Source organism: Cygnus olor, chromosome 2, assembly GCF_009769625.2.
Source record: "Cygnus olor isolate bCygOlo1 chromosome 2, bCygOlo1.pri.v2, whole genome shotgun sequence".
In the NCBI taxonomy this organism is placed as follows: Eukaryota; Metazoa; Chordata; class Aves; order Anseriformes; family Anatidae; genus Cygnus; species Cygnus olor.
The window spans coordinates 91270115-91295642 of record NC_049170.1 but is presented as its reverse complement, the minus strand read 5'-3'; the positions used below and the strand labels follow the sequence as shown (position 1 = coordinate 91295642).

Sequence of the window (25528 nt, the reverse complement as noted above, 5' to 3'; positions counted from 1 at the left end):
TACAGCGGATTTTACTACTAGTATATCCAAAAGTAACATTAGAGGCAAAAGTATGATGTTGAATCTGTAAACATATTTACACTTCTACATTTTTTCAGTAAGAAATAAAATAGAAACAAATTGTACAGTGGCAATTTGAGGCTTTTGAAGCGTTGTCATTGTTTTCCACGACTGTGCTTCTTTCTATGAGTGCACTGAAGCTATACAAGTAGGTAGAAAAACTGGGTGCTTTGTAACATCCATTATTTTCAGATTTCCTGGTGTTCATGTTTCTTTGTAATCCACTTCTTGCTTCTGATAAAACTTAATTAACGTTCTGAGTGTTTTTTTTTTTTTTAATCAGATAATGTCCTTAGGTTTTATTTTTATTCAGAGCTAATATGCTTTCAGGCAATTGGTGAAAACCCTAGATTAATTAAGAGCTTAATGATCTTTCTTATTTTCAGGGAGGAACAAACTTCATATACTTAATCTTAACCTCTAACACAGATGAACAATAACATTAAAGCTTTTCACTGTTGTGGTTATGCTTCTATCTGAATGGTAATGGCTGGAGTTAAGAATATGGTCCTACATAAACTGGGCCTTAAAATGAGTGTACTTGTGCACTTTGGTGAGAACTAGTTTAAAAAAAAATAATAATGTCCATACATTTGTTTGATCTATATTTTGCATTGTGTGTATATCAGATCTAATTATGTATTTGATATTTCTTTCCATGTTGTGACATTGAATATGAATGTTGTAATATGAATGTGGTACTAAAATTTTATTTTAAATAGTAATTGACATAACAAGGGTGTTTTGAAATACAAATGAAACTGCCTGGGTTGGAGTATTAATGCACTCAATAAATATCTCATGTTAAGTTTTGTTACTTTAGTAATGTGCACTTCTCAAAGTAGAAATCCTACTCTGAAATATTAGCTGTCAGTATAACGAAACTGGAATTGCCCAGGTTATGCTGATTGCTCTGTTAATATCATTAAAGTTGTTCTTATTTGTTATATCCCCTCTTTATTTCAAAAAGTACATGTTAATAGTAAAATCTATATTCTTGCATTCAAAGTTTTTATGCTCTTTTCCTATTGCAGTTTACCTTTGTGTCTGGAACGATTTCATTTTCATTCTGTGGATGACTGCCTGCCTCTCATTGCTTTCCCCTCCCTCTATTACTGCATTTTTCAATAATTTTCCACTGTGTTCTTGTCTTTTTTTTCCCTTTTCTTCCATCTCCCTCTGCCACTGACAAGCTGTGGCACTGGCTTAATAAGAAGGTAAATAAACCGAACAATTGTGATTCCAACTAATGGATTCTGCGGTTTTGGGGAGGGTTTTTTTTTTTCCAGCATGTACTCCTTAACATGCCTCGCTTCTTAGTTTTCTCTCCCAAGTGTCTCTTTTCCAGCTCTTGATATAAGCTACTGAAGGTCATGTAATTCTACCTGATCTCATGTTGTCTTCTAAAATAAATGCACATAGATACATGGTTTGTACAGCAGAATATTGCTTTTCAAGTGGTAGTTTGGTTTAGTTGCACTTCATCTTCACCATATATATGTGTAACAAAACCAGTGAGTTCCCAGACTAGAGAGCTGTCCTCTGCCCAGGAATGCATCGGTTACCTGAATTCACTTGGGAGTGCTGAGGGTCAGGGCTTGAAGCACAGTTGTAAAGCTAGGAACACAGGTGCTTGCATGCAGAGCATTGACTGGTTTCTCTCATTGCTTTTAAAGCATTTTGAAGTGTCAAGTTGGCCTGTACATTCAGTCATACTGAGTGTAGCGTGAGTGAAATGAAGGTACCCGTGGTCTGAGAACTGAGGAGTATAATGACACTCTCAGGGAATGGTGGCTAGTTTTAAAAAAAAAAAAAAAAAAAGTAATAAAACAGTTGGTATAGCTAACTATTTTATTTATTTTTTGCATGTATTTTAAAAGTATGTGATGTGTTATGTATGAAATGTACTCCTCAGTTGACATCGCTCATCTTAGTCCACTGGGACTAGCTATTGGTCTTGGAGAACCCGCATCTCAAGAGAAGTTAAAGCTGAATCAGTCCGTGTTTGGCCTCAGGTGTGACTGAAGTCTGGAAAACTCCTCAGTGCAGCGATGTCTGTGTGAGATTTGGGCAGTGCAGTTGCTTCAGCGAAGCAGGGAGCTGGAGAAGGATGCCTGTAGGGATGTTACATCTGAAGAACCTCAGTTTTGGCAATGAAGATTGAGTGTGTGATAAAATATGGAAATTGAGAGAGAGAGAGAGAGAGAGAGAGAGGAAAAAACTAAATACCATATCTGCAAATGCAACTTTTATTCTCATCACTTCAGTACTTGTGGGTGCATCAGAGTGGTTTCTTAGTTTATAAACAGCATTAATCTTTGATCAGCCACCTATCAATTCTACTCAGTAACAGTTGAAATAGAAACCATAGATCTGCCTTGGATGTTGTGAAAGATACCTGAAATACTGCTGTTCTGAATGACGCTGAAAACGAATGTAAGTGAGTAGCATATGCAGGCCCTGAAGGGCACTCATACAACCCTCCAAAAGGTTCTCTTAACAGAATGGGTGGCCAGCTGGTGCCTGCTGTGGGAGACAGGTGACAAGTGATGCTACAACAGCATCCTGGCGTGTATCAGGAATAGTGTAGCCAGCAGGAAGGACCAGGGAGGTGATCGTTCCCCTGTACTCAGCTCTGGTGAGGCCGCACTTCGAGTGCTGTGTTCATCTTTGGGTCCCTCAGTACAAGAAGGACATCGAGGGCCTGGAGCATGTCCAGAGAAGGGCTACGAAGCTGGTGAAGGGCCTGGAGCACAAGTCTTATGGGGAGCAGCTGAGGGAACTGGGGTTGTTTAGTCTGGAGAAGAGGAGGCTCAGGGGAGACCTTATTGCTCTCTACAGCTACCTGAAAGGAAGGTGTGGGGAGCTGGGGGTCGGCCTCTTCTCACAAGTAACTAGTGATAGGACTAGAGAGAATGGCCTCAAGTTGTGCCAGGGGAGCTTCAGGTTGGAAATTAGGGGACATTTCTTCTCAGAAAGAGCAGTCAGGTGTTGGAATGAGTTGCCCAGGGAAGTGGTGGTGTCACCGTCCCTGGGGGTGTTTAAGGAAAGGTTGGATGTGGTGCTTAGGGACATGGTTTAGTGGGTGACATTGGTCGTAGGGGGATGGTTGGACCAGATGGTCTCAGAGGTCTTTTCCAACCTTGATGATTCTGTGATTCTGATTGAAGTAGCACGTCGGCTGAGTAGCCATAATGAATGGAGCAAGTTAGATTTTCTTTTTCCATAGTTAATCAGTCAGCTCAGGGTTATATAACTGGGAGTGTTTCTGTGTTTGTGAATGAGAAGGTAGAGTAGCTTGCTTTATCATTCAGTTGTAATTGTCCACTGAAAGGGCAAACTTTGAATTTTCTTTTGCCCTTGAATATAGCTTGGTTGTTTTAAGGTTGCATTTTTTATTTTCCAACTTAGAAATGTTTCTGCTATGTGAGTGGTTTATGATCAATAAGTATGTACACCCATAATCCTTCATAAAATTTTTGATTGGTTATTGGTTTGTTTGGTAAACATGATTTCACTGTAATTGCTTTGAACTCTAAAATACTTCTGTTTGTTTGTTCAGAGGTTCACATTATTGGGCAAAAACCTGTAGATATAGCTTCTTAAAAGTTTTTTTTTTTTAAAGTTCCTTGGAGTTACTTTGGAAACTACTGCTTTGCTTTACAGTTCCATAGGAAGAGATCCTGAGGGCTCGTTAGTGTTATATGCAGTGCTGACTCTTCAGTGCACAATGAGCAAGTAGCAATAGCACTACAATCATGATGAAAAAAACAAAACAATGAAATACTCCATTAATTCTTGAGTTAATTTTTTGTTGTTGTTGTTGGTTTTAATTATATTTTAAAAATCATACTCTAGCAGAAGCAAAGAGGAGACTTGTAACACAGAACAGTGGATTCAGTTAAAAGGTTGCTTCCTTTGTGTCTTCCTTGTTTTTGCTTCTCTGAAGGGAAGTACTTTCTTGAAGACTAGCATGAGTTTCTGATAATCCACTGAGAAACTGAAAATATGCCACGTAGAGATAGCAGAATTTGAAGTGATAGTTGATTGTGGCTGCTGGTGATGTTAGCTTTTTTTGCTTCCTGCTTGAAACCTTTTTTTATCAAACAAGAGTAATACATAATTATGTTTAACATGGCATATATGCCCCAAAGACGAGAATAGGTTCCATTGGGCTAGCGTGGTTTGTTCTTCATGACGTACATGGAGAGTCTTTAGAAAGAATTACTAAATGCTGTTGCTGTTGGAGGAACATTGGTGTGAGTAGACTTGAGACCTCATATAGCTTGTTCTCCAGCTTTTCTAACTTAAGTACTCATCTGGTTCGTTTCAGCATAGTCCTGGGATGTGTTGTGATGACAGGCTTCCCCTCATTCTTACCAAGTGGTATCAATAAGATGTTATCAGATATTAAGGGAACTAAAGGGGAATGTTAACAAGTCTAATGGCTAAAAAGAATTATGGGAAAAATGCTGATAGATGGTAAAACTGTTTTTTAAAAAATAGTTCTTGTAATTTTGTGTAGATTTAACTGAAAATGGAATAGATATCCAGGTATGTTTCACTGTGTGTGTAATGCAGGAGGTGAAACGATTAAAAAAAAAGTTTGGATGGCTGTGCAGTGTGAGGACATGAAAACATAATTCATAGATGATGTATCATACTGCATAACACAGGGAACCTGTTCAGATAGCATGACTCCTGGATGCTAAGCATGAGCAGAACTTCTATTACAGCTCAGTGTAATAGGGTTAGTATCATTATCTGAAAGTTGAGAGCAAGGAGTACTTACAGATTATTGAGAAGCATTTTAACAAAATGCAATTAAGCTTAAAAGCTTTTTTCTGCCTTGAGCTAAATTTTAAAAATTAAAGTATATATAAAAATTTATACCTTTCCCTCCAAAACCTTGACAATTAAAGATAGCTTTTTGTGTTCAGTTTATCACAACTCAGTAATGTTTCAGTTTGGTTTTACAAGTGTGACCTTCTGTAGCTTAGGAGCCTGGCTTTCCTTACTTTTGCGTAATTTTGGATGTTGTGGCAGCATCAGCTTTCTGCTGTTGACTAACCTTTAGATGAAGAAGCTTTGAACTGAATTTAAAACTTGATCTCTGGCTGATGATTAGCATTTAGTCAGTACATGTTTGTATTTGTGCGTGTCCATGATTTACAGAAAAGATGTAAAGGGAGGACCTGATTCGGTGGTAAGTACAAGCACGCAGGGATTTAACTTTCTTGTTTACATGCAGTACTAAGTCAGTAGCTGTGAATTATTTAGCACAAGTGTGCCAGGGTGAGTGCTTCCTACGGAAGTATTGTGGGTAAACGCAGGGGAAGGAAGGGAGGTTTGATAGCAAGTAAATTAGAGAGGGAGTAAACATAGCCCTAAACTAATGTTGTGCATACGCTTTTACTTCTACCATACTCAGTCTAGTTCAGATTCTCTCCTCTGATTTCTGTATACCATTTGTTTAGCTTGGTGGGCTTGTGTGGCTGAGGTTTCTGCCTGTGCTAGTGCAGCATCACCGCTGCCATTACTTTGTTAACTAGTTTAAAGGTAATTCAGGCTTCGCATGTGCTGCACCTCAGTGGCAGTATAGGCAACCTACAGTCAGGATCATCAAGAAGAGATCCCTGCTGGTGGTGTTCCAGTTGAGAGAGTCCTCATCCTGGTCTTTGGGAACTTTGTCTTCTTCTAGTAGTTGCTACCATGCTGGAACACCTAAAGCATCCAGCCTCGGCTGCACCGAGATTACCTCTGTTGGATGCCCCTCAGTGAGGGTGATTCAAGTGCTATATGTAACACTAACTACTGGGTTTCTTTTCTCTCTAACTTAGAAAGTAATTAGCAATTAGTTTTTACTTTAAGAAATAACAAGGGCAGCTTTAATTATTTATGTCTTTAGTTTTAAGCCTATGTCAAAAAGTTTCCCTTCCCTGGCCATCCAGTGTTTTTCAGGGATAGTTTTTATTTCCAATCTTTAAAGCAGGGGCTTTTATTTTTGCTTCTCTTGCTTAATCCTTAGCTGTATTTGAAGTTTGGAAGGGCACAGCAACTCCTGTTTTCAGTCTTATTTCCAAAAAGGTAACAGCCCAGGTACAGACTAGTCAGAATTTTTCAGAAAGCTGTGTTATTGCTACAGGCAGGTAGTCTCCCCCCCAGCACTGACAAGGCATTTCTGATGGCAGAAATATTTCAGCGATGGGGAGAAATGTTAAAAATATCCAAGGCATAATATTTTGCAGATTCCTTTCTGCAGGTCGTGTAGATTTTATTACAGAAACTTGCTAGCTCAGCACTAGTTTCTTTTAATATGATTTTTATTTCCTCTTGCTTTTTTCAGTATTTTGAACAGCTCTAAAACGCTGAATGTAATTGTTGTGATAATTCAGATCAAGCCAGGAGTTGGTTGTAAAAATTTGCAGTTAAAAAACAAAACAAAAAAAACTTAATGTACATTAACTGTTTAGATGTTTCAGGATTGGCTCAGGGAAAAAAATCCTTATTATTTTTTTCAAATAGGAGATATAACTTCTGTTTTGGGGCCAATTTTACATGTAGGGATATGGCAAGTAAGGAGGAAAAAAATAATGTAAACCATCAGCAAGCTTAGTAGTTTTGGAAGAGCTCTAACCGATAAGCTATCGTCCTAATCACTGAATATTTAACTTGTGCTCACTTAAAAATATCTTTTTCTCCCGCACATTGTTGATGACCTTAGCTAGTTCTCTTAAAGCTCAAATTTTACAGCTTTATTTTTTCTGCAGTAATGCCAGGTGGAATAAAAATAGTCTTGGTGTTTGAACCACAGAAGCTAGAAAAATGTGCTTGGTCATACTTGCATGAGCTTTCACAACTTTTTAGGTAAACAGTCGATTGGTGTATGAGATAAAGCTCAGCTTGCACTGTGTAGTCACGTAGTGGAGCAGTTTTGTTCTGAATGGCATCAGCAGAATATCTCTAATCTGAAGTGGTATCGCTGTTACTTGTGCACGTGTGCAGAATGTGCCTTTCCACGAACCAACAGAAGAACAAATACGTCTATTCCCTCTATCAGTAGATTTAGCTGATTCATGTTTATAATACTGAGAATCCTTTCAAGACTGAAAGTAGATGGAATATCTAGTGCACAATAATTGCCCTGATCTTTAATAATTTAGAAAACCTCTAGTCCCTTTTCAGTTCAGAAGGTGATAAGCAGCTTTAAAAATCTCGTTATTTGCAGAAATATATCTGTAGTCATTTAGAGGGCTACTAGCTTATTCAAATTCAAAAGTCATGGTTGTACTTTATGGTATACCTTGTTAGCTTCCATGTAAACTTCTTAAACTTCTTAACTGCTATGCAAATAGTGTCTGTAAGCTTCTCAGTGGTAAAGGACAAGAAATAGACAAATTCTAGGGTTGTAGTTGAGATGAGTGCTAGTCTTGTTAGGTCTATTAAGTAAATGTTGAATTACTGCTTGCTTTGCAAAGAGCTTGCTGTGTCTTGTGGTACTGTGTAAATGTTGTTTGCAAAATCACATGTCATACCATGACTTTAATCATGCTAACATTGCTTGTTAATTGTTCATCTCAGAGCTTTGGCATTAATGCTGTTTTATTAGAGCCTGATTTTTGCACCATGGTTATAAATAAAAATAACAATACCATCAAATAGCATCTAACATTGCTTTCATTACAGATCGATTTATATGCCATGATTTGTTTTTTCTTTTTTTTTTCTGCACAGATGATCGTGTGGTTGGAGAAAATGCTAGATAAAATAATCAGCATTTTCATAATATTTTTGCTAGTAATAGGAACCCTTCTGCTAGCCCTGCTCCTTACTGCAAAGGTACAGTGCTCTAAGGAATGTAATCATAGAGCTCATTGTAAAAACTGAATGAGTTACTGATATTTATGCAAAATTGTGTAGCATAAAGAACTTTTTTGAAATATTTAGCAATTAAATGTTCTGTAGTTGAACTCATATTAAAAAATGTTGGAATGGTAAAAATATATGTTTGTATTTATATAGAGACAAAACCAATATAGAGAGATTTTGAAATGTGAAATTTATTCTGCTGATACAATTGCTAGCTTATATATTACAGTAACAGTTTGGTTTTGCATCTGGTTAGTTTTCTTGTCAATGGCAGAGCTACTTAGAATTTTGTTCTTTTTAATTTACCTTGCATCAAAAACTTATTTGCAAAATGCTTAAGGTGTATTTGTCCATTTGTTTGTATAATTGCCTGTAATAACCTCATGCTATTCCATTTCAATTTTAAATGTGCTGAGATTCATGAGAGATGTTCATTGCAATTGATTTTTGGTTTGTGGCTGTTTCTTCTCTCACCAGAAGAGGTCACTCATGTCTCTTTCCCCTTTTTTTTCCTTTTTTTTTCCTTTTTTTTTTTTGGAGCTGTAATTCATACTGGAAATAGTCAGTGGAGACTGAATGTTTCGCTTGCATACAGTTATGGAACAAAAATCAGATGGGTTCTGATGTTAGTCTCCTTTTTCCAAAATGTAGGCTTACATATTGTCAAGTACTTAAAATCGAAAGCTTTAAAAGCTGTGCAAACATTCCGGCCTAAAGCTTCCTTACATTCATAAAAGGAGCATTAAGGTATTTATATGTGGAGTCTTTTATCTTTCTTATTGAAGAAAGAATTTGCTGAGGCACTTCATTGTATGGTTGGTCATATCAGAGCTGAGCATTCATTAATTTTTATACTTCTTTGATCCTTGACTTTAAAAGATGTATCTGAAACTATGCTTTGTATTTTAGTACTTCCTTTGACAGCACAGCTGTATTGTTAGTTTTTTTTTCCACTGATGAGCTAAGGTTCAAATCTCCATTTGCCATTACTAGTTACAGAGTGCATGACCAAAATTGTCAGAATAGAGTGCTGTTTATTGTATTGATTGTTTTTCTGGGTTAATGGCACTTCATTCTTCATAATGGATTGTGTTGCAAGAATTATTCTTTAAACGTATCACAAGCTCTCTGGCTATAGGTAGAGTTCTAGTTTGCATTACATAACATTTCTTCTCTCTGTATTTAATTTAGGTACATCAAGAGAGCGTTCACATGATTCAAGTCACAAGCAGCTTGATCAATGAGACAGTAGCCAGTCACCCAGAATGGGCAAAGTAAGAATGCTGAAGTTAAACGAATAGTATAGGGTGGATAAACAAGCTTCCAGGTGCTGTTAACATTTTTCTTTCACGTAAAAAGTCCCCAAGGTGAACAGAAATGGGAGTAACTGTTGCAGGCAGATGTAAAAGCTGAACTCTCAGGCCGCAGCAGTGTTTATGCGTCATTCTGGAAGAGACTCACGGTATCTGATCTGAGAACTGTTTGGACTTTGGTGGAGAAGGACAGCTGTATAAACTTCTCTAGTTACAGTTTTGGAGAAAAGCGTGCATGGTGCCGAGAATAAGGAGGCCAATATTCCTTTTGCTTTTACCTGGAAAAGAAAAGTAATAGGAAAGATTGCTCTAAAAGATTGTGAGTTGCGAGCTGAAATATTTTTTCAATGTAGAAAGCTGGCTGCACAATGCCTTTGACAGAATAGAAGTTGAAAGAAATATTTCTGGAATGAACTGAAAAAGAGTTCAAGGGCGGAAAGAATGGTGGATGGGAAAAGTTTGGTATGAATTGGTTAGGAAAGGCTGTTTCTATCGAGAGTAGATGTGTATTACATATAGTGGGAAGACTGTAGATGTGATATATGTAATGATTAAAGAAAAAAGCAAGGTAAATGTTAAGGGAGGGAGAAGATTATGAAAGAAATGAACATAGAGGAAAAAAAAAAAGGGTGGCCTGCTGAGCAAACTGATTGCATGAACAGCAGAGTGGAAATAGGTAAGACTGAAGGAGTGTGGTTTTGAAGGAGGGTTGTTCAGGTTTACTTTTGTTCTGCTTCAGCTAAACAGACCTTGAGTGAAGGTGAGTCCAGGCACTTCATGGGGAAAAAAAAGTTGACTTTTTTTTCGAGAGCACCTTCTAGACAAAAGCAACAACAGTTTAATCGGATCAAAAGAAACTGCATGCTGTGTTCTAAGAGCAAGGGAAGTTTTCAAAAACAGAACTAAAATTATATAATTGATAAATGCTATAATAAAGTATTTTAACAATACTTAATCATAAACATTGTAAAGTGTTCTCTCTTGATTATTCCTTCATGGCATCTCTTCTATTGTTTGGCCTTCCCATTTTGCTATAGGATGGGAATAAGTAGGACAAAGGTAAATGAAGTTTGACTGTCTGAAGCATATTCACATAATGAAAATACTGGAGTTCTAGCTGAGTAATTAGCAGAATTTTTGTTAAAATGTTTATTTACAATATCTTTTAGTAGGAATAAATATATGTCCTATCAAATCTATCAAGCTTCAGTCAGCTTTCGGAGCTTGATATTTACATTATATTTAGAGACAAGTGACTGAAATGTCTTTGAAATCCTGTGGAGAACATTCCTGAAGAGTTACATGGGCAGAAAGGCTTCTGTGTTGTTAGGTGAACAAACGCAGCAGTTTGGGTTTGCTTTTTTTTTTTTTTGAAGGTCTGCAGTACAGTCATTAAATCAAGTTGTAGAAAGTCAAAGCGGGGAATGTTTGCCCTCTATTCAAAAGTGCTGAAATGCTGTCAATTCAGTGGGTCCACTACTTGAAAGTGACAGAAATCCCTGAAGATAGGTGTAAGTGGATAGCTTTGTAGATACTTGGAAATAACTAGCGCTCCAACCCATTGCTTCATCCTGTTCCTTATGCAGGGAAACAACGTTAACAATTAGCATTCAGCTCATAATTCAGAAGGTTGTCTTTGCAACTAAAAAAGATTGGTTTACATAGTATAGTCAGAAAGCTAGAAAGCTAGGAAAATTTATGAGAACATAATATGAATAAGGATCTGTTTTTGAAAAAATTGAGATATGAATTGAACTAAGGTTTCAGGAACCTTAGTGAATTACAAATGTAATGACGTGCCCTAGATTGCTTTGCTTGTTAAAAAGTCTGCTCTTTGACATGTACAACAAAATTGTCTAGTTGCAGTATGTTTATAAGTATTTAACCTTAGCTGTTTGTTGTTGTTTCAATATGTTAATTTGTATTGTTTCAGGTATAATGAAATGAGTAAAATATGTAACAATTAACTTTGTTTTCCTTCTTTAAAACAAAACAAAACAGCTGGCTCCCCGAAGCCCAGGTTATTCAGAAGGCGCTCAACTCAGCAGCTAATAATGTGTATCAGTATGGCCGAGAGTGGATTACACATAAGGTAAGAACAAGGTTCCCCTGCCTTTTTTAGTTAATGTGTTGGTTTTGTGTATTTCATAAAAGGAAAAAAGAAATAAAAAGGTTTTCTCAGTGTTCCTTTTCTATGCGGTTAGCTGTTTTGTTAACGGATCTACTCTTTCTAATCCTCAGTCCGTGAGGGAAGGAAGGGTGGGAGTGGTTTCAGTAGTCTTTGTGCTCAGAGGAATATTTTTTTTTATAACAGCTGAAAAAAGTCTATCATTTTAATAAGACTGCCAGTGAAAATACATCAAACAAAGATGAGTAATTTTTTTCATCTGGTTATAGCTGTCCAATTTTAGAAAATGTACTTTTTCTTTTCCTACCGCCAGTATTCTAGTTTCTGTGTGGGCTATGCATGGTAGATTGACATGTTATTTATTTAATTTTAAGTTAATGTTCTTCAGGAGGATTTGCCATATGCATTTTGATATCTAGCACACATCTCAAATAATTTGAATGTTTACTCGAGTAAGATTTTGGATTAAGCATTTTAGAGACTGTATTAGTTTTTCGGTGTAGATAGAAGCCTGAGCTTAGTGTGGCAGAATGTTTTTTACAGATAAAATCTTTGTTATGAACCATGTTGGTCTGAAGAGTGTATTCCATAGTAATACTCAGTTTTTCCAGTTATCTGGGTTTGGGCCATACCTTTACTAACAGTTCTGTGTGATTCGTCTAGCTTTGAGTTTGTCAGTAGATGCCAGCTTCGTTCTGTCCCTTGTAATAAAGGATTTCTGTATGTTTCAGCTCCATAAGATTTTAGGAGAAAAAGTGAACAACACCGCTGTGATTGAAAAGCAAGTGCTAGAGCTCTGGGACAGGCTTTATCACTCTTGGTTTGTGAAGGTGGGTAACTTACTTAAATCATATTTATAGAAACTGTCACTTAGAGAGATTAGTAAAAAGCTTGGAGAACTGAGTAAAGATCATAATAACAGAAAATTATTTTTTTTAAAAAGCTCATTCTACAGCTACAGTTTGAGTACATTCAGAACTATGTCCTTATGTGTATACAATTATGTATTATAAATTGCAATATTAGCAATTTAATGTATACTGTGTTCACTTTTATATTTAGTATTTTGTAGTTTAGAGCATTCTGTTGAATTTTTGTGATCTTGAGGGGTTAGGATAAAGCTGGTATTCTGCCTGATTTCTGTAACTTTTATTGATTTGAAATTTTTAGAAAGAAGTTGTCCTTTCACATTACTTTAAATGCATTTTTGTGAATGCCAAAAATGGGTTCTGCACACTGAATCTTGAAAAGTTCATGAGAGTTAAATCATTTTCATGCTGTCAGTGCTGTTTGCCTGTAAAGGAAAAAGTAAGCAATTCATTAGCCATGGTGCAATGGAAATATCAAAATCCAAAAGTCATACCCCTGAAATACTTCCCTATATTTAAATAATTGCAGTTACAGCTTATTAACTTTTCTTTACGCAGTCACTTCTAAAGTACTTCTGAAGTTTGAAGAAGATCTTGCATTAAAAGAAGTAAGAGTTTTGAGTATTGTGATGAAAATAGTAGGGGAAGGAATTCGTTGTTTCTTCTGACAAGATAATGCTGTCAGAAGCATGAAGATCATGTGGTAGACTACACGATGCTGTTGGGGAATATGAAACTGCTGAGGAGAAATAAAAGTTACATCTACAGGACATTTTGTTGGCCTTAAGCACTTAGGAGTAGTCAGTGTTGAATGCTCAACCCCAAAATTGTGTACTTTTGATACAGCTGATACTGTACAGCTAATACTGTTGTAAGCTGTATGTCAGATGCACCCTGGCACTGCGTGGTTCAGCAGAACATGTGCTGGAGGAGTACCTTGTTGCTGCAGTATGCAGCACAGGTCATATCTATGTGAATTGCTTTATGTGATTCCTTCCCCGCAGTTCGTTATTTAAGAGAAAACTAGGAGGCTGTGGTCTTGTAGATACTCTTCTGGTAAAGCAGAGTAGCAAGCAGCTTTTCCAGGAGTCAAAAGGGCAGAAAGAGCTGCAGGAGCACATTGATGCTCCCTGCATATGATTTTGAAGTCTGTTCTCCTTGTTGCACGCTCAAAACCCTGTGCTAGCACTGGCACACTGGGCTGCAGCTGTTTATCTGCTTCTTCAGGTTCAGTTTCTGATCTTACCCTTTCTGTCACAGCCCATGTCCACTTGCATGTCTTTCCTGGGTAATTTCCACCTGGCTATTTCCCTCTTAATATTGCAGTAGCCTTGTGGGGTCCTTCAGAGTATCTGAAAATGAGCGAACTGGATGTAAGCTAAATTCCATTATGCAAAACATCTGTACAATATCTAACAGTCTCAGTAAAGCTTTCAAGCTCCCCATCATTTCACTTGGATGAGCATAATAATCACACTTCATTCTGAGGCCTACATGGTGTTGCTGTAGCCTGTAGGTGACTGAAGAACCCAAGCTCAGGTGATGCTCTTCCTTGACAGCTATAGAGTTGAGGAGGAATTGCCAACAAAATGTTAATTCAACCAGTAACTTCGACTTTCTGAAAAGATCAGTAGGTAGCAAATGGTGTATATTTTAAAAGGTTCCAAAGATGTTGTGAGAGATTAATTACCATTGAGTCTCTGTACTCATTGAAGTAAAATAATGACAGAAGCATAAATCACTTGGAAGATGAGGGCATAAATGCAATTGAATTGTCGTCTTCGGGGAGAACTAGTCTTGCTAGTCTATTCAGGTGTGAAGTGTTTTGTTTTGTTGTGTTTTAAGATTAGTAAATTTGTTAGAGGAATCAGTTGACAATTTCCTTGACTCCTCTATTTAAAAGGCCGTAGGTGCTACCGCAGTGTAATTGCTGAATAACAGTGAACTTGAAGTGGGCATTAACAATGTAAAAAAAAAAAAAAAAAAAAAATCTGCAAGTGATACACAATCCTGCTGGTTAATAGCTAGAATAGTCTTTGAAAATAGAACTAGATGAACGGAAAATAGATTTCTCATAGTTTACACATACAAAAGGCTTATTGTAGGTAGATCTTTGACTATTTGCATTTTTCTGCTCTAAATAAGCTGTCAGCCTTAGAAGAGAGATCTTTGCATTGCTGTGGATTGTTAAACAACTTTGCTAATTGTGCATCGTAAAATGTAACAGTGTGTCTAGGGAGAATTGGCAGTAAACAGAAAATATAATCATAGAATTGTTCAGGTTGGAAAAGACCTCTAAGATCAGCTAGTCCAACCTTTAACCTAGCACTGAAAAGTCCGCCACTAAACCACGCTACTAAGCTCCACATTTATATGTTTCTTGAAGACCTCCAGGGATGGTGACTCAAACACTTCCCTGGGCAGCCTGTTCCAATCCGCACAACTCTTTCAGTGAAGAAAGTTCTCCTAACATCCAACCAAAACCTCCCCTGATGCAACTTGAGGCCATTTCCTCTTGTTCTATCGCTTGTTGCCTGGGGCAAGAGATTGATCCATATAAATCAGTGCAGGGACTTCACTCAGAATAATACTTGCTATATATGTCAGAAAAAGATAATGTCATTTCGAATGCAGAATGATAAGGTTAGAGTTCTGGAAAATTCTAACAGAAGCAGAGGGATGCTTGTATAAACATCAGAGTTAAGAGTTTGAGAGGGTCTCTTACAATTGAAGATTGGGATGAGATCTGTTTTAATCAACAGGTTGGCTTGTATTTTCTAGCTGTATAACTGTGGCATCCTTCTTTGAAACTCTTGTTACAGTCCCAGACTGAGTCAAGTAGTCTCATATTAGATTGTGGTCACGTGTGGTTCAGTTGCAGAACACACAACTTTGTAATTAGGGTCAAGCCACCTAAGTAATTGCTGTTGTGTTTGACCATTTTCTGTGCTCTTGCTGTGTCGCAGTTACAAACCTGTATAGTCATAAGAAATCCTCCATGCTTTCAGTTTAGTTTTTAACTGCTGCATGACTGAATGTTGCCAATGGAAAAGCAGACGCTAATTATGAGGAAACTAGTTGTTTTGGCAGCTTCTCGTATTGTTCTTTGTGGGCTGTACTGGAAGAAGTTATATGTTACAAACAGTAAATTATGTAGGCAGTAACTGAAATCCTTACCTCTTGTGTGCTTTCATAAAGAGCAAGGTAGATACCGTTATCTCAGGCTGTGAAGCCGATGTTTAACCGAGATGAATCGGTACAATGTGCAGAACTGTACTCACATGGGATAATTAACTACAGCTTTCCGTCAGCTTTTAGTTTTTCAGTTGTACAGAGAAATGCGTTCTTACTTCTAGGTATTTTTGAGGATGCCAATTAAAGCAGGTCTGACTATTTAGATGCATGTTGGACATGTTACTCATTAAGAAAATCTTTGTCTTTGGCTTTCACATTTATTAAGTTATTCACGTGTCTGGTATTCTTGCATCTTTGTCTTTTTCTTTAAGAATGTAACACATTCTGGAAGACACAAAGGACACAAATGGCACATAAACCGTCAGAACAGCTGGCTTGGTGATATTCTGGACTGGCAAGATGTTGCTTCATTTGTTCATGATAACATTGAAACATTTCTTTCGGTATGTATTGTTTACTCTTATTACCAAATTGTTCTCGTTTTAACTGATATTAATTCCTTCTTGGACTCCTGCTAAGGACATGGCATGCAAGTACATGGAAACACTGGTAGTGTTATTTACAATTACCTGTGTAATATTTGTAAGTCTCTTTAGGATATATTCATACTACAAACAGAACCAATTGTGATGAGGAAGCCCTCCTGATTTCAGCATCTTCAGTGATATTTGCTTGCCAGAATTCTTTCTGAGTGAGATTGTTGCTGTAGGATCACCTATGTCACCTTCAAGCTGGATAAATTCTTCTTAATCTGTAGTCTACTCCTCTGTTTCTTGGAGGTCATTTGTTTGGAATTGTTCTTACTTTATCTGTCTCTTCTAGAAATTCTGTTATTTGCCAAATACCAGTTTGCTTCAGCCTTGTTTTTATGTAAAATGTGTGGCAAGTGCAGGGTTGGAGGCTTTTATTTTTAAAAAAAAGAATACCGTTTGTCTAGGTTATAAATGAGAAATATATTGACCAAGAGGTTGTGAGGTACACACATATATACACACACACACACATATATACATATATATATTACTTATATGTAATATATAAATGTATGTATGTGTGTGTTTTGTAGTCGTATTTTTTTTCTCAAATTATTATTCATTAGGTTGAAAGCAGCTTATTTCTCTTTTATGAAAGTTCTATGGAGAATGAAATTAATATTTTACACTGTGTGAATCTCTGAATGAATGCACTGGACCTTTCACCTCATTAGGAGAAAAAGAAAAAGCATTGAAAGCAATCAGAACTGAAGCAACTACATTTGTCTAAAAAAATGATGTTGAATCTGAAGCACTTAACATACAGTCAGTCCCTGATACAGGTCATCTTTGACTTGAGCTATTGTAATCTGGAAGTATATTCGGGTTAATGTTTATCCATGTTGAAGGAATATTATTTATATCTAACTTGCAACATAAGATTTCTGTGGATGCAATTTAAGCAGTTATTTGCCTTGAGGCAGCTCTTGGTCTCAACTGATGGGCATGTGTCCTTTGTCTTCTCTCAACTGCTGCTTAAATCTTTACAGTTTCTATCATTAAAAAACAAAAAAGTCAAGAAGAAGTTGAGACAAACTTCTTACTGTAGTGAACCTTTTTCAGTTAATAGTGAAAATTTGCTTAATTCTTTCTCTGCATGCTTGGGGCTCAGTTATAAACATCCATAGTGTATCATTTAAAATAAATACTGAATGTGCTGATAGGCAAGAGGGAGAGGAGGAGAAACTAAACTACTTGATAGGTGCTAGCTGTCTCCGTTACTCCATTGCTAAACAGTGCTCAGAAACCATAAAAAGCGTGCTTCAGTAATCTAAATAGGCTAAAATAATGGAAGAAATAGTGAAAAGAGAATAAATATCTAAGACTGCAATACATTAATATTAAAATTTTTATCTAGCTAGCGTGCTTAACATTTTCTAAAATCTTGTTTAGAAGTACAGGAAAAAAAAATTGCACCAGTTGGCTTGCTTTCCTGTTTATATCCATGAACCCATTACTTATCAGCTGTGGGGAAACACCTGTCCTTTTTCTCCAAACACTCATGTCCATAATGACAGACTGTAAACTGGTCCGCATAGTATACAACTCTAAATCTTGATTTCACATCCTTATGGGTAGCATTTTCTTTGCTATCTGTCTCATAAACAATCTATTGCATAAATATTACACTGTTTTAAATTAGAATCGATGAAAATCTGATTTGTGTTCATGGCTAGGTCATTAAAGCTTAGAGATGATTAAAATGAGCATAGTTCTAACTTAAGTCTGATGTTTCTAAGAAGGTTGCTTCACCTATCCTAGGTTACAGTGGAACTTTACTGTATTCTGGATTTATGTTTTTATCAGAGAATGAAAATCTTTTTCTTAGTGTTTGGAAGAAGAACAATTAGTTACCATAGAATGGCATACTGAACAGGGAAGGATCAAAATTTTAAATCATTTGGGTAGTTTTGGGGACGGTGGGGTTTGGAGTTTGTTTTTCATTTTTTTGTTTCATGGGCTTTTGCTCACATTTTTGTGGGTTTTGTTGTGTTGTGTGGGTTTCTGCTTTGTTTCTTTTTTGGATGGTTGGTTGTGTTGTACAGACTGGAGGTGGAGGTTTAAATGGCTTAGCTCCAATTGAAACTGTAGGATGCTTCTGCTTTAGGATGCTTGAAATCAATGCTAACCTGCAATTCATAAGCATATAGCAAGAAAAGGTAGATTCCAAAAACTGCTTTGACAGTGTTTTTAAACACAGAACAGTTAAAGAGAGAACTGTAAAGAAGTGGTGTGTGAATACGTAGCTATAGTGAGACTTCCTCAATCTCTGGAAAAGAATAAACAGTGATTATAATACTTGTGTATAATAAATACCTATGCATAGATTATGGTTAGAGTTTGCCACAGAATAAGTTGTGTTAGCCCCTTGGCTTTCAGAAATATTTCAAAATAGTTCAGATCACTATGTATTCTCTGAAAATACAACTCTTTGACAGTGTTATATATATATTGCAATTAGAAGCAGATAAGCTCTTTCCCATTCATAGAAATCGTAGCAAGTGTTCATCCTCTTTAGTAGGAGAAGGAGCATCTGTTAAAAATGTTAAAAAAGACAAATGGAAATGTCTCTCTTCGGGCTTTTCCCATAATGGAAGAAACTTTCATATTAGTGTTGAAAGCGTATAATTAAATAGCTGGTATAGCTATGCTGGGGAATTGCTGGCATTTACTTCATTTGTAACAGTACGCATCAATTCAGGAGTTTAACTATGAGTATCAGGTAAAGCACTGTACCCCCCTCAAAACATGCTGTTCATTAGAGCAGTCATATTTAGCTCTAGTTTAATGTAGTTAGACCTTGATTATTTTAAAGTAGCTCACTATATAAACATATAAACATGTACATTGCCTGAAGATTTAATATAAAGATAAGCTTTTCAAAATCATCGGTTACATTTTTTTTATAAGCTGTGGTGTTAGCAGCTCTGATGCATTTCATCTTTGAATTCTTCTAGATTCAGCAGAAGCGGTAGTGTTATTAACCTAATTTTTGTAGTGATACGTTTTCAAAGTGGGGTTTGTATCATCCTATTCTTAGTTGGGGAGAGGACTGGAGTGGGTCCTCACATCTAAGGTAGTTTTTTAGGTGAATGAAACATACAATATGTTGCTGGGCTATTAAGATTTAATTTCTGAGAAATGAAAAAGCCTCATTCCTTCTCCACTCTCCTGCTTTTCCATTCGTACCCTTTCCTCCATTTCTTGAAGGTTTGAAACATTGAAAAAGCAAATTGCTGCTGGCTAAATCTGTGAACAATCGCTTGAAACTCCCTTGATGGTATAGGAGACATTGCTCATGTCTCCTAAATTGATCTTGCTTTTTCCATAAGAGTATTCATCATCCTACCAGCAGCTAGTATCTCATTCAGAGATTTCCCAGGCAGAAAGACAGAACACCTTCCATTAAAACATACACAGTAAGCTTCAGCTCGGTTAGGTTTCTCGATCTGTTCCTTTAGCATGACTGATACACGTATGTTCCAAATCAGGTTGGGCTGACATCCAATTTCAATTGCTCAAATATTTCAATGAATTACCACACATCCCAATGTTTTCTCTGTCCCTGAGGATTTCTTCATGTAATTACCTAACTATATATCAAATACAGTTCATTCTTCAGTAATAATTCAACTACCATGCACTCTTCCTAGTAAGTATTCTGAGATTCGGTGTTTTCTGTGGGACTCAAACACCACTGTGAACTCTTAAGTGCTGGGACTTAATGTTTTTGTGACTGTTAGTGGAATATTTGAGCACTTTCTGATACTGTATTCAGTGATGACTAATGTCTGCTATTTCTGTCTTCTCATCCTTGTGATAAGAAATGTCTTGAAATTTTCATTGTAGATATGCATAAGGGGCAACTTACTCCACAGCTGGAGACCAGTCCCAGAAGATGCCCTTGCCTTCATAGGACATACCAAAAGTCATCAACATGGGTTAAGCATGGATAGTGCAAAGTAAATGCTAGGATGTCCTTCTAGGACAGCTGTTCTCATTGTTGATTGAACCCTGTGATAACTGCATTCAAGCTAACTGCAGATGCATACTCAGGTTATTAGCTCCTTAGCCTAAAACTTGTAGGGAAACTTAAATAACCACAGCCTGTACTGGAGGAACATAATATCCCTATAGAAGCTTTACCAGCCCCCAGCAGATGATCTTGAGCAGATTGAACAAGTCCCTGTCCATGAGAACTGCTCATCAGTAGCAGTGGGGGGTGAAAAGGGCTGTGTGTGTGTATGGAGGAATTAAAGATGGTTGTGATTAGCATTTAGAAGACTGAGAAATTAGGCCACTTGTAACCTTTAAAACAAAACTTTACTGGACTAAGTTTCATTAACAGCACACTTAATGCTAATGACTTGGTTTACAATCTGCTAATTGCTATTGCTATGTATTCAAAGTAGTCAGGCTATAACAATCATATCCAACAGTAGCTGTGAGGGTAGAATAGCATCGTGCTGATGCCCTGTAGTTGGCATTGCTATCCACCGTCAGTCACAGAAGTCAAGGGGATCAAGCTCAAGAGCTCTTCAGTAAGGAAACTGGAACTGGAGCATCATCTTCCCTCAAATTAAGGAGATCGTCCTTTTTATAAAATGGTTCGTGTCATGTCTGGACAACTCCCACCCCTTGACCTCTGCCTTCGACCATACTTTATGTGATTCTTGGAGAATTATTACTTTCTCTGACCATGGCAGGTGCCTTATCCTGTGCCTTTACCTCCACCCCATTTCTTAGTTGCTGCTGCTTTTTTGTAGAGCAAAAGCAGTCTCTTCCTAGCTCTCTTTGATGTCATCTTCATCAATGAACTGTTTGTGGTTCTGAGGTCTCTGTTTTCAAACTCTCGTTATTTTCAATGCCTTTGCTGTTGTTCTGTGAACTCCACATCATAATGAGATACCTGTGGCATCAAGGTGCTGTTCACACAGCAAGTCCCAGTAACATTCTGGGACTGCGGTTTTGCACAGTTAGCGTAAAACTCGCAGACTATTTGAAATGCTGGAGGGAAGGGATGCCCTCCAGAGGTCTCTTGACAGGCTTCAGAGGTGGGCCTGTGCGAACCTCATGAGGTTCAACAAGGCCAAGTGCCGTGTCCTGCATCTGGGCTGGGGGAATCCCAAGCACAGAGACAGGCTGGGCAGAAAATAGATGGAGAGCAGTTCTGAGGAGAATGACTTGGGTGTGCTGGTGGATGGAAAAACTCAACATGAGCTGGCAATTTCTGCTTGCAGCTCAGGAAGCCAGCTGTATCCTGGGCCGCATCAAAAGAAGCGTGGCCAGTGGGTAGAGGGAGGTGATTCTTCCTTCTTTACTCCAGCCTTGGGAGGCACTGCCTGGACAGCTCTGGGGTCCCCAACATAAGAAGGACATGAACCTCTTGGAGCAAGTCCAGAAGAGAACCATGAAGATGATCAAAGGGCTGGAGCACATCTCCTAAGAAGAAAGGCTGGAAGAGTTGGGGTTGTTCAGCCTAGAGATAACATGGCTCCAGGGAGACCTTAAAGAGGCCTTCCAGTACCTAAAGGAGGCCTACAGGAAAGCTGGGGATGGACTTTTTACCACGTAGTGATAGGACAAGGGATAAGGGCTTTAAATTGAAGGAAGGTAGGTTTAGGCTATACACAATGAAGAAATTCTTTATTCTGGGGGTGGTGAGGCACTGGCACAGGCTGCCCAGAGAAGCTGTGGATGCCCCATTCCTGGAGGTGCTCAAGGCCAGGCTGGATGGGGCTTTGGGCAACCTGGTCTGGTGGGAGGTGTCCCTGCCCATGGAAGGGGGGGTGGAGTTAGGCGATCTTTAAGGTCCTTTCCAGCCCAAACCATTCTGTGATTCTGTTGTTAGCAATGGCAGTACTACTCTTACTGATTATTTGCTGATTAGCCTCTGCTTTAGCTACAGAATGCTCCTGCAAAAAATCACTGTCCTCTGTGTTTACAGTCCGCGTGGTGTAATGCACATTATTAAAGTTATCTGGTGACTAAGCAAACTTGGACCAACTGCTGTGTACCTCGAATAAATTTCTCAGTGTACAGAGTAAGGAAGTGGACAAGTACTGTGGGAGAACACTTTTTTCAGGCAAATGCCGTCGTCATTTCTAACCTCACTTGAGGCATTCTCAAGGGAGACTAATAAAATCTCTTCAAAAGATGAGCCTTTAAATATCTAACTCCATTACATAGTAAGAAGCACAGAGATCGTGTTTTTACTGTGTATGGTAAATCCTCATCACCTCCCCCAGCGGTTATTCCCTCACAAAATTACGCTTCTTAAGTTATCTTCTGTATGTCTCTTTTGGTTACAAAATAGAGATGGTCGTATGGCTATGTTAGTCTGAAAAAAGGTATGGCTTTTCACCTTCAACCTTGCTGCTTATATCTGTGGATCAATTTGGCTAATACATTCTCACTGTTTTCCTTCTGAATGAAATAGTTGTTGAGACTGTTGTGCACAGATTTTAGGATGCCTCTCTGTGCCTTATCATGCCATTCCTTTTTGCCCTTAGTGTTTCCGAAGTTGCTGCCTTATTCAGATTGTTGTGTCTGTCTCCAAACATAAACTAATTTGGCTGTACTGGTATTCCATATTTAAAGGCATGTCTCAAAACTACTCTACTATCTGTAACTAATAAGCAATCAGTTCCTCGAGCCATTACAAAATTTAATAGGTTGTGTAGAGTTGTTTGATTAATTTTCCATAACTGCTTGACTAACTATTGCATCCCTATGCAAAATCACAGCTTGTGTAGTTGTCTGCAGACATTATAAAATTTATGCATCTTATTTACATAGAGTGTGTTTAAAACAAGTCTACTAACACAATTACAGCTTTAATAGATGTGAAGGTAGCTTCAGATTTATTTCTGCTTTATGATGTTACTCCTTGTTCTTTGTGCTTTAGCATTCCTGCTTTTGAAGAGATGAGCTTTCCCTCCCAGGACAAGATCTGCTTTCAGTTGATGGTGTTACTGATCACAATAAAAAAGTGTCACCACATCTAGATTTTCGGCAATTTTACATGATGAAATACTTTTGGGTATTGGGAGAAAAGTTCTAAAACCTTGTAACCATCTACCTAGAAACGTGTCTTTGGCGAAGTAGACGTTTTCACTTAATAATACCTGTTGCTATTTAGGGGTGAGGGAAGATGATTTATTATTTTTTTTAATGTCATCTTTGTATGACTTGATGAAGAAGAATCACTCTGCAAGCAGTTACCTTCTTGCTAATTCAGTCTATTGCCTGACTTTGTCTTCATTCCCCTCCTCCTCTTCCAGATCCTGGAGTCTCTATGGATAGTGATGAGTCGCAATGTGAGCCTCTTGTTTACTACTGTTACAACATTAGTGACAATCCTTTTCCACAGTGGGACAGCTCTTCTCAATTTTGTGCTTTCAGTGGTAAGTAGTATGTTACACGTTTGTGATCAATTTTACTGAACCTAATTGCACATGTTGTAGTGTTGAAAATCAAACCTGAAGCATTGAAAACATCCTCTAGACTTACCTAATTAAGATGTTGCAATTTTCACATCAGTTGTTTGGGAAACATCCGAGGCAAAGGAGTCTAATTTCCCCATTGTAATTTCCACATTGAGGAGCTGGAAGTCCTCCTATTAGTCTGTTCAGGCAAAACTCTTTTGTTTCTGGCCTTGAAGATGCTGAGCTGTACCTTGTGGTACCCTATGTAACTGCTGACATCTTAGGGCATATCCTCGTAAGCATATACTTAAACAAACCAACACTCTCAGAAGATGGAAAAAATGTAATAGCTGGAAGATTGCTGAAAGCTTCTGAACATCTTCATCTCGGACAGTGAGCAATATTAAGGACTATAGCCTGGGACTTTTTCCTGTTTTAACTAAACAAATACTGATCTTGGAAGCGTTACTGAAATCCGTGTCTTGGTTGCTAGTTCAGCATTCAAAAACATTTGTTAGAAAACTAGGTGTTTTTCCTCTGTTGATGCTTGCTCAGGAGAGAGGTTTTTGTAGACAAAGCTGCAAAATTGAAATAATGTTTAATAGTATTTCAAGGCAGTTGTGTGGGCTCTTCGATATTTAAGAAAGAACAAATAGCAACAAAATTTGATTAAATGACTGCCTTGAACTGAAGGAAATCACTGCCACTGAATTTTGTTGTTCTCTAGTTAGCTTTCTTTCAGTTAGTGATGAAAAGAGAGAGATTGCGTGGGAATATTTCATTTAATTTCTTCATCAATACACTACTTCACCCATGATGACACATTGGTAACAGTATCTGAGAAGTTAGTGTACTTCCAAATGGCAAGTTCAGATGATAATTGCAGATCATCTTAATGCACTCATTGCCCTGACACAAAATTTAAATTTTCCTGTCTAATGGCTCATACCAGATTCATTCTATGCAGCTGTTGTGATGCATGGTCCTGCTTTTTTTTGTCATCAGGGTCCTGCTGCTTGCTGGGGCACCGTGCAGTCAACCGGATGAGCAGAGCTACTTGGGATACTGGTGCCTTGCAATTCTTTTAAAGATGGGATGCCCTAAAGGCTACTGTTCTTCCTCCATTTCTGTTGTAGGCTGAGCGTTTGTCACAGTTTCTTTGGATCTCTCAAATTTACGTAACAAACGTACTCTGTAGATTAAACTTCATTTTTTGAGCTCATTAGAAAAGAAAATAAACATGCACAACAAGCCGGGGCTCAATCCTCTTCATACAGACTAGTCTAATGTGAACTCACTAGTTCATCACTTAATTCATGAGGTTTCTAGCTCACAAGTTTCCTACCTCCTAACTTGCAATTTATAACTCGTAACTCAAATCTTCTGTAAGAATTAACTTGTGTGCCTTTGAACAATGCAGTTCCCTAGGCAGCAGTGAGAGTGGTCATCCTGCCTCTACTCTCGTGGTGCAGGTGACCCTTCTGTCACACCAGGCAGGATGAAGGCCTTAGCAGTCCAACTGATGTTGGATCCACTTCAGAAACTTTCTGGAAAAGCTGATGTATTTATTCCTTCCCGTTTGGAAATTCGGTCTGTGCCACTTCCATGAGTTAACAGATTCAGAGGAAACTGCCAGACAATCAGTATTCAAGGATTGTGGCTGCAGGTGATACTAGATGCATAGTGACTTTTAGCCCTTCCTGGCCATCATTCCTAGCAGCGTGTCTTTTGTTTTGACCTAACTGTGCTTACCTGAAGAGTAGTTAATGTTGTTAAACACTGTGGGTGGGTGCTGTAATGTAGTCTTTTTTTGCACTGTACATTTCGTAGGTCTTTCTGTCCAGTCAGAACCATGGTTTATCATATTTATGAAAGTCTTTCACAAAGATCCTTGTTAAAAAAGTAAAGAGATTTTCTTAAAACACAAGAAGGTAAATTGATGAAACTTGTAATAATAGTGTTCAATGTGGATTTATTATCAGGATTGACTGAAAGAGAAGGGACTCAAATTTGGAATTTTCAGAAAACAGACTGCACAAAATAGAGATTAGTGCAATCCATTAATTGGGGCAATAAGTGGATGAAAATGTTAGCTGTTGTGAGAATTCAGCTGCTACTGTTTTTCTGGCTTTAA

At 37.8% G+C, this 25528-nt stretch overlaps 1 protein-coding gene across 1 annotated transcript in view; it reads left to right on the top strand.

The window, feature by feature from the left end:
• TMEM245 (transmembrane protein 245) overlaps positions 1-25528 on the top strand; it is a 90574-nt gene that overhangs the window by 26454 nt on the left and 38592 nt on the right. The window contains exons 7-13 of the mRNA XM_040547763.1: positions 1254-1277; positions 7795-7899; positions 9121-9203; positions 11244-11334; positions 12102-12200; positions 15746-15877; positions 23251-23373. Coding sequence (XP_040403697.1) covers positions 1254-1277; positions 7795-7899; positions 9121-9203; positions 11244-11334; positions 12102-12200; positions 15746-15877; positions 23251-23373 — 657 coding nt within the window. The remainder of the gene's footprint in view (positions 1-1253; positions 1278-7794; positions 7900-9120; positions 9204-11243; positions 11335-12101; positions 12201-15745; positions 15878-23250; positions 23374-25528) is intronic.